This window comes from Atta cephalotes (genome assembly GCF_000143395.1).
Source record: "Atta cephalotes unplaced genomic scaffold scaffold00052, whole genome shotgun sequence".
In the NCBI taxonomy this organism is placed as follows: Eukaryota; Metazoa; Arthropoda; class Insecta; order Hymenoptera; family Formicidae; genus Atta; species Atta cephalotes.
The window spans coordinates 750254-765326 of record NW_012130116.1 but is presented as its reverse complement, the minus strand read 5'-3'; the positions used below and the strand labels follow the sequence as shown (position 1 = coordinate 765326).

At 31.4% G+C, this 15073-nt stretch overlaps 1 protein-coding gene across 1 annotated transcript; it reads left to right on the top strand.

Annotated features, from left to right (window-relative positions):
* The first annotated feature begins 8715 nt into the window (after positions 1-8715).
* Positions 8716-11303, top strand: LOC105623031 (NAD-dependent protein deacetylase Sirt6). Its single transcript, XM_012204434.1, has 7 exons — positions 8716-8781; positions 8977-9104; positions 9618-9742; positions 9848-9965; positions 10176-10349; positions 10620-10743; positions 10821-11303. The coding sequence occupies exons 1-7, from the start codon at positions 8716-8718 to the stop codon at positions 11301-11303; spliced, it is 1218 nt and encodes a 405-aa protein (XP_012059824.1).
* The last annotated feature ends 3770 nt before the right edge of the window (positions 11304-15073 follow it).

Here is a 15073-nt window from a genome sequence, read left to right as displayed (position 1 = left end):
AGGGCTTTTAATATATATCTACGACAAAGTGTGGTAGCGTTGATCCCTTCAAAAAGCGACCGTACGGGAAAGCACAACGTTGAACTGAAATTTTCGCGGCGACCTCTTGAAAAATTGAATTTTCGAGCGGAAAGTTTGGAGGAAAAAATTCCTCGAGTGCGTCCCCATGATTTATTCATGGTACTCTAAAGTTCTAATGCCACGCGTAAACTCGCACGAAATATATTCTCATTCCAATATACGCGAAAAAGGAAATCGAATACACACATGTCAACTTTTTCTGAATACGATCTAAGAAACGTCCCACAAATAAAAAATCGAAATTCTTAGCATGTCGTAGACTTTGAATTCGATTAAAAACTTTTTCACTTTGTTCTTAGTATTAAGGCTCTGCTTTACAGAAAGAATGGTTTTACTAAAGTATATAAAAATTTGGATAGGGTAACACTGTTATATACGACGCACCTATCAAAAACTTAATTTATTAAGTATTATTTACTTTATGTTTAAAGTAAACGAACTATATCAGTAAAAAACTTTGTACTGTCTACGATTATGAAAAAAAATATTAAAAATCTGAAATATTTATATTTCGTATTAAAAAATGAACTTTTTTAAGCCCTTGCATTTTTGCCGTATATCCCATAGGGGTGAGATATATGACTATTCATAGGGAGAGGGAGGATAAGTATGATTCATGAAAATACAATTACAAATAATGCATATAAATAAGATGTAAAATGACACAATAACTTATAAAATGCGTTTAAAAAATTTTATTAAGGAATAAGAATGATAAATATGTATATGAAGTAAATAATAATTACAATCTTCCCACATGTATTACAAATGTTATGACATGAGATACATATTTCATGTAATGCGTTTATTGCATTTAATACACTTAATTCAATCTGCGCACTTTATATGCTTTGGGCATAAATCTCGCCCACTAAAAAATTCCATATATCCCAAACAGGTGAGATATACAAGACAACAAACTAAACAAAGAATAGAGCCAAGTACTTGTATTTTGTTTGTATTTTTTACAACATGCTTTATTATTCCTCTATACTCATGTATCACGAAATAATCACTAAGTCTTTTGCACGTCCTACAGTAATCATTTTATGTAGATTATAATTTATGATGGTGCTACTTAATACAGTGATAAATTGATCCAATAATTTCATTAATATTAATAATAAAAAACTAAAATCGCAACACTATATTAATATAAAGACATGTAACAGAGTTGCGGAAAAATTACCCCCACTCCTTCTATTTTTTCTGACTTCTGCGGCGTAAATATCAGCACGGCGTATTTACTGGAGTTTACCCTATATATAGATCTAAAAACAATTTTGTTGAATCATCAAAATAATGTAGGGCGCACAAACTGATTGCTAGAATGTCAAAATTTTTTGCAGCATTGCTTGAAATTACTACGTAATTATTTATTATACATATAATAATAATAGATTATACGTATAATAGATGGACGTATAATAGATTCAACAAAATTATTTTCAGATCCAGCTAAATTTTTAGATACTTTAACAAAATCGTTCATTTCATATTGATATATCAATAATACATCAATAATTAAAGTATTAGGTTGTCCGGAAAGGTTTGTACCGATTTTGAAGAAAAATTGAAACGCAGAAGATTTAAATTTTTAATTTCATTTATTAAATTTAAATTTCTTTTGCGGCACGAACTTTCCGGACGACCCAATATGCGACAATAAACTGTATTAGAACAATTAGATTGTTCATTATTAAATTTTTTTTGTTATTTAAGAATCTTGAAAATATTTCTTTCGAATTTAGGAAGTGTATTGTATGCGTTAGAAATCTACATTGTTATTATTTGCTAAACACTCACGCTTCTGTGAGGAATTTTATCTTCATGCGAAAAAAAACGTATCTTATCGAATCAAATGATAAGATATTTACAAAGCGTAATAATCATTAAATATAATATTGTCTGAAATTAATAACTCGTAAAAAGATACAGAGATAATAATAATTTACATTTTATATATATATAAAACACAGAATAATAGATATTAGAATAATTAATATTTATATATTAATTATTGATTATTTTAAAATATCATTCTAAAATATAAATATAATCATAATATGTATAAAACATAAACATAATAACAAATATTAACATTCATTCTAATTTCTTTTTAATAATTTTGTATATTTTACATAATTGAAAAAAACAGTTCTGATATAATAATTATTATTTTGTGTAAATTGTATGATAATTTTCTTGTGAAAGAAAAAATCCTCCAAATCAAATTTGTTCACGAAAAAAATGATTTTGAAGTTCAATAAAAATTTAGCTGTATACAGATCTAAAAATAATTATGTTAGACTATTAAAATAATTATGCAGTACATTCAAATTGTTTACTAGAATGTCAAAAGTTTTTATAGCATTATTTGTCACATCAGTTTTTATAGCATTGTTTGAGTTTCCTACATAATTATTTTAATGGCCCAGCAAAATTATTTTTAGATCTATTTACTAGAGTCTACTCGAAACTACTTTTTAGTCTCTGGCCGAAACCGGAAACAATATACAATTTTTATTCAAATTCGACTAAAAACCGAAACCGAAATTTTTGGATAAATCTTACATCATATGATTTTCAGAAAATCATTGAAAATCGAACTATGTAAAATTTATGTATTCTTTTAAAAATCAAATGTTATTAATATCTTATTATTCCTTAAATTATAAAGAATTTCCTATAAATTATAAGGAATTTCAGGCATTAGACAGCAATTTGGCGAATAAAAAAAAAATAAAGAAAGAAGACAGCGCCGATATAATAGTTTATAGCAATTGACGCCGATTAGTCGATGATAATCTTATTGAAAAAAATTACGTCACAAAATTACGTAACGAAATCAATTAAGATAAATAAATTAAGATAAATAAATCACGTAACGAACTGTTTCAAACTAGTACATGATTTTTTAAATTACATAATTTGAAAAATCACATAATGCTTTTTTTTCTTCTATTTCTATTATTCAATTTTTTAAAATTCGATAAATATAAAATCACATAATGGATGGAATTAGTTCTAATATCATTTATTTAAAATCTAACATTACGTAATTTAAAAAAATCATATTAATAAAATCGTACTAATTTGGATCAACAATCCGATATGTGATTTACTTGTCTTAATTACATGATTTCATAACTCTTATCTGATTTATGTAACTTTGTAACGTGATTTTTTTAATAAAGAACACATTTTTACATTTTTCGAATACTTGCCGGCGCGATGCAATTTGCAGTTTCGATTTACTTACGAAATGTTCTCTTAATTTCAACCGAAACTGAAATCAAACCGAAACTCCGATTTTTTATCAAAACTGACTGAAATCAAAATTTCGGTCGGACTTTACTGACTATTTAAATTTTTAGATACTTCAAAAATAATTCTTTTTGTGTTAAAGTTGTTTCCGAGACAATATCTGCGCGTTAATAGCAAATTCGACTTGATGTACTCAGCGAGAATTGATGCACATTAAAAGCCGTCGTACAGATTGACATAGAAACGTGCGTTTAATATAGAAATAGATTAAACTAAATATTCAATACATTTTATTGTATTGTTAGGAAAAATTTTATTGTATTGTGTATTAAAAATCGATAAATAATAATGATTCCAATAATTAAATAAATTGAACGATATAATACAGAGCTAAGAACCAACTCGGGATAATGTGTGAGTAACAATATTATTGTAAGCAATCTAAAAACATACAGACTATTTTTCGATCTCTATCGGGTCCTTCTCAATGTTAAAAAATAAATTTTAATGTTACCGGTAACTACGTAAGATGTTCAATATATAAAAAGTGCATTCGCATGTTGTAAAGAATAATTATGGCAAAACTATATACGGCCTAGATTCAATCAGCTTCCCATCGGAACTTGTTAATCTATTTCAGAAGTCACATAATCGTGATCAGAGATTTATTTAATATCAAACTTATATGATATAATATCAAACTTAATGTCGAACTCTGAGATGTAATCTTGTTTTGTTACATCTCAGAATTCGATAATATTAAGACAATATTAAATTTGATGTGATAGAAATCTTGCCATAATTATTCTTTCCAACATTTTTTATATATTGAATATCTTACGTAGTTACTGGTAACATTAAAATTTATTTTTTAACATTGAGAAGGACCCGATAGAGATCGAAAAATCGTCTGTATGTTTTTTAGATTGGTTACAATAATATTGTTACTCACACATTATTCTGAGTTAGGTCTTAGCCCTATATTGTATTGTTTAAAAATGTGCATTTTATAATTCGAAATATTTGCATTTAATTTTTACACCCAAACAAAATCCGTATATAATGGTTTTAACATGCAACAGTGCGCACTAGTGCGTCTAACCGAATTCGCTGGAAAACACCGCTCTGTACATATAAAATTAATTTTCCGTGTGTTTGCCTGTTGTGATATCAAGCGAAAAGGGCAGGAACAGTACTATAACTAAGCGGGAGCCCAGTAAATACGTATACATGTATATATACCTTGGTCAAACAACTCAGAACACCCTGTGTATATGATATTATTGATTTCCGAGTCATCCTAGATAATTATTTTCTTTCGCAACAAACCTTGTGCAATTTACACAAAAGTAGCACGTGCTCATCAGGAGCCCACACACGTCGTAGAATATCGCGCAAGTCGGATCGTTATGAAAAAACACACGTGTATTTTTTCATCGCGGGCACAAAGTCTCGCATTCTCATTCATTTAGCGTGTCATTTAGCACCGAACGCGTGGTTGATCGGTTCTAATTATTTGTCGTTTGTTCAATAGAGAGATCGTCGATACATTGTGCGATCGAAACGAAAGCCCGAAACTGTCGTTTGAAAAAAATTCGCGCACGAAAAATGACGTGAAATCATTTTCATGCGTTAAGTATTTAAATTCGAGAAACGAAAACCGTTTATTAGAATATATGAAGTGATTAATTAAATCTTCGATCGACAGAATAATCCGAACAAAATTTCTGATTACATAATTCGTCGCCCTTTATTTCCGTTTTCATCATTCATGTAAGTTAATTTTAATTTTGATTCAACTTTTCATCATTTTCCAATTTTTAACACTAGAAAAAAATAAAAAATAAGTTGAACTAAGGTCAAAGTTAATCATTGGTGGAAACCGGCATTAATCTTTTTTTTTTTCATATATCAAACGGTAAAGAATTAATAATTAATTCCGAGTTAACAAATAAGTGCTGATTCACCTTTCTTTTTTTTCTAATTCATAAAAAAAGATACAAAACAAATTCAACCGAGAGTTAAAGTTAATCTATTATCTTCATGGAACTGAATGTTAATAAATTTTTTTTCATGTCAAATAATAAACAACTAACAATTCCATCCGTATTAATAGAACTTAACAGATCTTGATGACAAATTAATTGAAGTTCGATCGAAATCACTCCTAAAGTGACAGCACACGATTAAATATTAATACAGATCAAGAATTAATATTAATAATTAATCTTTATTTTTCGAAAATGGAACGATGAAGATGGAAAAAAAAACAGTAATCGAAGAGGAAAAGTGTCGATTTCAAAAAGTCAAACGTACATCACCGTCAAAAGAACATCCTCATTCTTTACTTGAAGTAGATGGAAAGGTTCGCTCCAATCGTTTCACTTAAAATAGATACGTTTCCGGTTTTGGTGTACTTAAACTTGAACAGTCCGGCGCGATCTAAAAGCGGCATTCTAAGAACAACATCCCGAAGATAACGGATAACATACACGAACGGAGATGTCGCTCTGCGTGAAATGAAATTCCTGTTTCGAGAAAGAGAGAAAAAGAAAGGCAGATACGTTGTGTTGCGACTGTGTAAAAAAAAAAAAATCCCACCGGAGAGACGCGCGGAGATATCCTTAACGACGTTTCCGTCCGAAAGCACGCGCGGAGTTCCGGCCGGAATTCACGCCGCCGGCACGCGCGAAAATTTCGCCGGGGAGGGATTTATCGGCGCCAACCGTCGACGGCGAAAGCCGCGGACGCCCGGCACGGGGAGGGGAAAAAAAGCTCGTCGAGGACGCGCGGCGATCGCGGGGCACGAGTCCACGAGGACAGTGAAAAGGGGCAACGAAGGGGAAAAGGCGGGGGTGAAAGAGAAGAAAGAAAAAAAGAACCGATGACAGGAATGTACTTACGAGTGTCATGTGGTGAGAAACCGCCGGAGCTCATTAACACCCGCTGCGACGGCAGGAACCGCGCCACGCACATCCGGAACCCGGTTCAGCCGTGGCCGAAAACATACACGATGCGGAACGTCCGACGACGCGACACGAACTCGCCGACGGTTTGAGGTTATATACCGAAGAGAGTGTGTGAGTCGGAATAGGTACGAGAGGGGGAGAAAGAGAGAGAGATAGCACGAAGGTGGGAGGGGAGAGAGAGAGAGTGAACGAAAGAGAGAGAGGGGAGGGAGTGTTTCTTCAATCACCTGGTCGCACACATCGACGACGTAACGCGCCCAACTCGCCGCCGCACGGTTCGTTCGCTCTCTCTCTCTCTCCCTCTCCCTTTTCTTTTTCCTTCTCGATACACGTAGATGTATAGGTATATATACGTGCCGATTATTCGCGAAAACCGACGCAACGTCTTTCTCGACTGACCGCATGCTCGACCTGGCGACTACTCAGCGGTTGGCTTTCTTTTTTTTCCTGGCACCCCGCATTTTTCTTCGTCGCGACGCGTGTTCCTCATCACTCGACGAAGCAGATACTCGATCAGCGGTTTAACGCGACCGCGGAGCGGCAGGCGGCAGCATGTGCGGAAGAAATTTCCTAGGTGCCGAAGATCGGTGGAATGGAAATCGAGGAGAACGTGGAGAACGACCGCTGGCGAGAGCGATGAACAGTGAACGCGAGACGCCACCTAAGTCCAATTCCGCTTCACGAAATCTTTTAGCGAATTGTATGATTTTTTTTTTACCGTCAACGAGACACTGCGAAATAAGCTCCTTCGATATATAATATATCCTTCAGGGCGACTTCGGCGATCAAGTTTCAAATCAAACTTTAATTGACTAGTGAGTACGATTAATTAAACTTTGATCGAAGTTGTCTCACTGAAAATCGCGACTCAATCAATGTCATGTCTAAAAAATTGTTAACTATAAATAAAATTGTTAACTATATGTATTTTATCGTCATATATTAATCCAATCTTTCTTTTCATATATGCATAAAAAAGAGATACTAAATTTTAATTAATTTATATTAACTTATTTGAATAGCTCTAAGTATTTACTAAATGTACAACGTATATTTATTACGAACTATTAATTTTATTTAACTATCATTTTTTATTTAATATTAAATATTTATTTACTGTAAGTAATAGCGAATTCGATTAATTGCACTGTGCTAGATTAATGTATATTTTTGAAATTGTTACAATTAAACTGCAAAGTTAAATGTAAAGATTTATAAATATTTTAAATAATTAGCTATTTAATAATGGTTTTGTCACGTTATTTAATAGAATATACATGTGTATTATTTTATTGTCAAAGTTGATTACATCAGGCCACTGTATTTAAATGCTTTATATAAAGTAGCACATTTAATATACACTAATGAGTAATAGTGCAAGTGATCGAATTTATCATAAACGTTTACTTAGAATACTATTTTTAAACAATATGAATTTGTACATATTGAATTAATTAAAAAAAATATGTATTGATATTTAATAAATTTTGTTACTATATCAAATTACGAAAAATGATTTTTATTAAATTTATCTGTATTAATAAAATATTATTTATTATCGATTAAACGATGCGAATTTGTCTTTGTTTTAATTATCATTTTATACAGTTATTCAAATTTAAAAAATATACGAAATTCTGTTTGATTCAATCAAGTTGTCAAGTTCAATTTGATCTTCGTCCTTCAAATACATTTGTTTTTGGGAAAAGTCCCTTTGTCTCATTATTATGTTTATAAGTATTCTAATAAATTCGCTCACTTTTGGAAGCTTTCCAGTAAAAGATATAAGACACAAGATATAAGACTCATTCCATCCTTATTCAATAATCAGTAAGAAATGAAGATGGAATGACTCTTGTGTCGATTTGTGCCTCTGCAAGAAAGCTCTCCCTTTATCATTTTCACCTCAATGAACACAATCGACGGTTTGAAATTGGCGCCTTGCGCGATTGGTTGATGGTTCGTGCATGAATTGAATGGAGGCGAGATGAACCGAAGCGTCCGTGGCGTCCGGAACGACCGACCGCCGCTCCTACGGCGCGCGGTTCAGAGCGCATGCCTCGGGGGGTTTATTATCTTCTTTCTGTTCAAGTGCCATTTCGTTGCATGCAGTGCAGTCTATAAAACAGAATGCGTTCTCCGCGGGTCTCGAGTTTCCTATCACTTATCGTCATTCGTAGCGTATAAACATAACAGCACGCGGTCATTAGCTCTCGATTCATATTGTTTACGTATTCGTCTGGCACATGGGAGGGCGGCCGGAGCGCGGCTGAAAATCGCGTCGAACCCGCTTCGTGTGAGACGACGAGCACATATCGCTGTTCGTGGCGTTCCCTTGAGGCGTCGTGATTACGGATATCGGGACGGGACTCACCTCGGACTTCGCGAACGCGCAAAAATGTCATCGAGCTACGCGGACGGGTTATCGCCGTACGAAAACAAAGGAGTGCTCGGACTGGAAGAGGTAAAAAAAATATTCGGCGGGACGAGATATTTTTTTTTCCCCTCTTTTTTCCGAAGTTTTCGGCAACGCGCGGTAAACGCGATGGCGTTTTGCTCCACGTCGCCAATTCCTCGCGGAGTCGAGTGACGCTCTACTTTTTTTTTTCCATTGTTTTCTTTTTCCTTGGTTTTTTTCTTTATTCTTTTCTGCTTGCAGAGATACGACAGCGTCGAGACTCTTCGTCTGAAATGTGGTCTCCTGGCTGACTGGATACAAGGCGCGCGTCACGTCGTAGTCCACACTGGAGCCGGTATTAGCACTGCGGCGGGTATTCCCGATTTTCGGTGACTATCGCATTGTCATTTCTCAAGATTATGAATTTCGTACCTATTCATACCCGAGTTCACTCCTGTATCTCCATTTTCCTATTCGTTTCCACCAAAGACTGCGATTTGATGTATCCTGGAAAGGAAAACGCAGAAGAATTTTTAAAGATTAAAGGAGTAATGAGATTAAAAACATATTGAACAATGCTAAATCGTTATGTATTATTTATGTGTTATTTATATAAAAAAGGTTCCTCATACCAAAAGTATTCCAACTTTTAAAGATACTTACATAAACATACATATTTATGTATTTTTAACTTGTCCTTATAATCTTAATATATTCCTATAATCCTTAAATATAATAAATACACGAAATTAAAGAAAAAAATTAAGGATTTAAATATGCAAGCAAATTTATAGTTATAAATTTATAGTTATTTATAAATTGAGCAAATAGAGAACTCCATAATTGGAATACAACATACTTATTTATATTGCCAATTTGAGCGACAATCTTTTTTGTACTAGGGGTACAAATGGTGTATGGACATTGGAACAAAAAGGTTTAAAACCTTCTATGAATATCTCTTTTGATGAAGCAATCCCTACAAAAACCCATATGGCATTGAAAAAATTGATAGAAACCAGTAAGTGTTGGCAAAGTAAATTATAAAAAAGAATATCAAAGTTCTCTTTATAAACATTTTCTTTTTCAATTCTTTTATGTTTTCTTTCTTTTTTTTTTTTTTAGTAAAAAGTAAAGTTCATTATAAGTCAGAATATAGATGGGCTACATCTACGATCAGGAATACAGAGGCAATATCTTGCTGAACTGCATGGAAATATGTTTACAGAGCAATGTGACAAATGTGGCAGGTTTGTACACATACATAAAAATATAATTTCAAATATAAGGAAACAAAAAAAACATAAATTGTTTAGATTTAATTAATATACTTAATTCCGCTCAAAAAAAAATTCAGTCCATTAAACAATAAATATGAGAAAATAAGTTCAATTATTAATAATGTTAGTTTTTTTGTAATAAGAATATTAAAAGTAGTCGAAATATAAATTATTTTGCAGACAATTTATTCGAAATTTTGCGACCAAAAGCGTGGGGAAAAAATCCTTAGATACTGTATGCAGATCGGAACAAATAGGAGGGCGCCCTTGCCGTGGCCGAATGCACGATACCATTCTTGATTGGGAGCATAATTTACCAGACAGCGACTTGACACTGTCTGACCTTCACTCCAGGTAAGTGACTGTAATATTATGTATTAGCATTCAGAATAGCAGAAATTATAATAAAATACTCGCTATACGAAACTATTATGCATGCAAACTTTAACATTCGTATATTAAGAATTTTATTAAAATTGTGAATGTAATAGTACACAGTGGTTTTCGTATGGCTTGCGGAATGTCTCAGGTTTTGTAATAAAAGTTCTTGAAAATACTTATCTAAAATAGCGCGTATCATACATCTCGATATTGAATATAATATTTATACTGATGTTTTTTTAGTGTCGCCGATTTAAGTATATGTCTGGGAACAACATTACAAATTATTCCAAGTGGTAATCTGCCTTTATATACAAAAAAATACGGAGGTCGTCTCGTTATATGTAATCTGCAACCGACAAAACATGTAGGATTATCACACGGCATAAATTTGTAAAAAGGTATTAAGTATATTTCATCACTGATAAAAATGTATACTTGTAGGATAAAAAAGCTGATTTAATTATCAATGGCAACGTCGACGAGGTAATGATCGCTGTCATGAATAAATTGGGATTTGAAATTCCGGAATATGAAAGCGGTATGGATCCAACACGAAATTCCGATACAACGGCTAAAGAGATGGACTGGACAATCCCGACCAGCAGAATAAAGGAGATGAATGTGCTGTACAAAAAGGTGTGCAAGCCGATGCGAAGAAAACGAAAAACGTTTATGTATGAGAGGGAGAGAACAGACACCAAAAAGGAAACTAAAGCCAGAAAGCAAGCATTTACAGTTAAGCAAGAAATCAAAACAGAAGCTAATATAACTACAGCGGGTGAAATGTGTAAGATCGAGAATGATCATGTGGCTGATAACTCCGTTAAGACAGAAGAAAATGCAAAAGATATTGAAAAGTGTAGATATTCGATGGAAGACGCAACGGAGCATAATACTGATCTGAAAATGAATCAAACGGTGTAGCAAGTTTTAATGAAGTAATAATTTTCCATTCTAATATTTCGATTATTCTCAGTGTACGCTAACAGTTGCTTATGAGTGCATATTTAATGATGTTTATTGTCCGTATGAAATATGCGATAGATTTGCTGATGTTCTCAATAGGTATTTGAAGCATACTCGCTGCACATTTAGTATTAAATGTGGCTCTCTGTCTTCTTTCCCTCTCTCTTTCTCTCTCTTCCTTACCTTCCTTCTCTTCCTCTCCTATTTTTCTATTTTGTTTTTGTTTATAAAGAAATATATTTCTTCGAAATGAATATACTGATGATGATATATTATAGAATATATTACATATATATAATACATTATATAATATATTATATAATTAATTTATAATATATTACAAATATATTATAAATTAATATATTTATATATTTTTATTCAAATTTATATTCAGAAAGGAACAACAGATACTTTTCTCGTTTGCAATGAGAATATTATTTCTATATAATTTTCGTAAGTACGTATAATAATTGTTGATTGTGGACATAAAACATTTAACATTAAATGTGCAATAAGATTACGGGCTCATAATATTGTTTTCAGGACATGTCGCTTATGACAAAGACAATGAAAATATTCCGATAGTTGTATATATTCTTATTAGTATCTACAAAGTTCTGTTTGCGTATTGCATCTGCTTGTTACAACTAGCTTATATATTTACACATATGCATATTAGATATTGCGACGAGAAATTCGATATAGAGAGATTAAATCTCTCGACAAGCAACGTGTTCCAGATTTCTCGTGCATAATATAATACTTTTTCCACTATAGATTATATTAATAAGATTTTTCGATAAATAAGATCTTCCTAGAAGACATTTCGCCAGTAAGAACTTCCATAAGCTTTTTTTAATTGAGAATAGCTAAATTCGAAGTAGTTGCTTGATCATAATAATAAGAATAATACATATATGAGAGCCTAGTATATGAATAATTTATGCCCATAAATGGTTGAAAATTATATCTCCAACAGATTTTTATATTATCTATTAAAGAACTAGAGATCGTTATATATATAATTTTTCTCTATCTTCCATTCCTTTCATGGATATCGTTGATTCTACAATTTTTAGCAAGAAATACATGTGTCTTGTATAGAATACATGTAAAAAAAGTGTGTATATCCATTAAGATTATTTTGAACGTCAGGGCTGAAATAAAATATAAATCATCAAGAAAGAGACAAAATATAAACAAAAAAGTCTTTTTAGTATAACGTGTTACATGCGATTGGATCATAAAAAAATTATGAATCCAACATCGTTTCTACTGGCGACATTTCCTGTGTGACTTCCTAAATAATTGCTTTCGTAAATAGATTATTCTGAATCCCGTTAATCATCCTCGATGTTCAGGTATGTTCGCCTTATGAAAATTGACAGCGCATACGGGACCGATTTGCGCGTCATATTATACATATAATACAAAGCACATGTTTGTATAAGTAAGCTTAGTAAGCTAATAGCACTATTTGCTACAAGCTGATGTTAGATTGTCCGATAATTCAGATGTTGAATTTTTAACAGAGTGCGCCTTTTTCCATATAGTGTTGAAGGGAATGTTGAAAGTAAAAGTTTTAACAATATCTCGCAGTTAGTATGCTAAACGATTTTTCGCGCGTAGATTATACAAGCTGCCACTTGTAGAGTGCATTCGATAGAATGCGATATAGCGAATCATGTAATATTTATATGTACATAGTGATGTTTGCTTCATTTATCGTAACACATGATTTTATTTAAGTAATTATTATTCGCCAGATATAATATTCGAAATAAAAAGTACATCTATGAAAACGATAAAAGATAATATAATTTTTTCCAATTACCTCAGTCCATGAAAATCACTAAGTTTATATTATAACATTTAATTTAATATAAAAATGATAGAATATCACAGGATTATATATATATCTTTCAATTTTATATATATTTATACATAAAATATACATACAAAATAAAAAAGGGATTCCCCCATTTATAAGTTTATATTATAGTGCTTCTCTCTCTTTATAATATTCATATTACAGCAGAATATTACGAGCATACCATTATATAAAAATGAACATTTCCCTAGAGAGCATTTGAGTTGAAAATGTCTCTAGATTTGGATGAATTTTATAATTATAAAATTTGTTGTGGTAACACGACAAATATGATACATTCTTATAGGGATATCTCGCAAATATCGATAACAAATTGAAAAACATTTATTACTAGTAGTATTATCGATATTCTCTTTATTTTTTTCGAGAAATAATCGAGCCTTAATATGTTACGAGAGAAAACCGATTTTTATCAGAAAGAACAATAAAGTATCGACATAAAAAAAAACATTCCTTTTTCTTAAATAACAAAAATAATTTTTAATTGTTTCCGTAATTGTTACAATTATCATTATTTAAGGAACATCTAAATACACATTTTATTATTATAAGCAATTGATAATGTACATGGTATTCCAAGTTTCAACAGTCAAACTGCGTCAGTATGTTCTAAAATAAGAAAAAAATGTTAGAATTTAATTTAATTTCATAGAAGCTTTATTAAGAATCAAGAGTTATAACAAAAAAAATATAATGATGTTAATATTTGTGGTTAAAGGTTTGTATCGAACAATCAGCTAATTATATCCACATGCTTTAAAATGAATTAGAAAAATTAAAAATATTTTCTTTCATGAACAGTACTTTTTTAATCCATACTCCATGGAATTAATATTATTCAGATGTGAAATAACATTTTGAAATGAGACATTGATAAAATCATATACTATTAATTTTCTGCAGCTGGCGCCAAAATCTGAAACAGTTATTATTGCTAGATAAAATCTCTCTTCCAAAATCCATTTATTTTTTGTTAATTAAAAGATACTAATTAATTTCAAGGAACCAATAATGACAATTTATATAAAAAGAATATCGAATATATTTTAATAAATCAAAGATGCCTATAAGAGTCAACACTGGTTAGTTATGTATAATAAATTTATTAGTTAGACATAAATTGTAGACGTTTCGACCGTCAATTTGGATTCTTAGCAATACAAATGTTTAATATTAAAGAAAAGTATTCATCATATAAATAACATGAACATCATAATTTAAAATTATGTAAACGGATTAATGCCGATTGATTTGATGTTCTTTCTGTTTTTATGTGTCCAAGAGCTATTCATTTTAATTGCCAAATTAAATGACAAACGCTTGGAATAACCTACGTGGTGACTCATCATATTATATCTGATCTCGAGCGTGCGATGAGATTGCTTGGAATAACCACACAGGTTATTCCAAGCGTTTGTCATTTAATTTAACAATTAAAATGAACGAGATACATAAAGATACATAAAGATACATACTCTTGGATACATAAAGATATATAAAGATACAATTTGTATCTAAACTCTTGGATTACATAAAGATAGAAACAATATTAAATGCCAGCATTAATCCAATATTAAATGAATCAGTATTAACCCACAATTTTAAATCATGATATTCATGTTATTTATATGACGAATACTTTTCTTAAGTATTAGATATTTGTATTGATAAGGATTTAAACGATCGAAACGTCTACAATTTATGTCTAACTAATAAATTTATTGATTAATAACTGATTATTATATGACTAATAATTAATGTTGGCTCTTATAGGCACCTTTATACTTTGATTTATTCTTCAGAATATTTGCTATTTATTGTATATTTTAATAAGAAT

Bases quoted from the DNA above. Each gene is read 5' to 3' on its own strand.
- LOC105623031 (XM_012204434.1), top strand. From the start codon at position 8,716: ATGTCATCGAGCTACGCGGACGGGTTATCGCCGTACGAAAACAAAGGA. The intron at 9,105-9,617 runs GTGACTATCGCA...TTTTTGTACTAG, and splicing joins GCGGGTATTCCCGATTTTCG to GGGTACAAATGGTGTATGGA. The intron at 9,966-10,175 runs GTTTGTACACAT...ATTATTTTGCAG, and splicing joins CAATGTGACAAATGTGGCAG to ACAATTTATTCGAAATTTTG.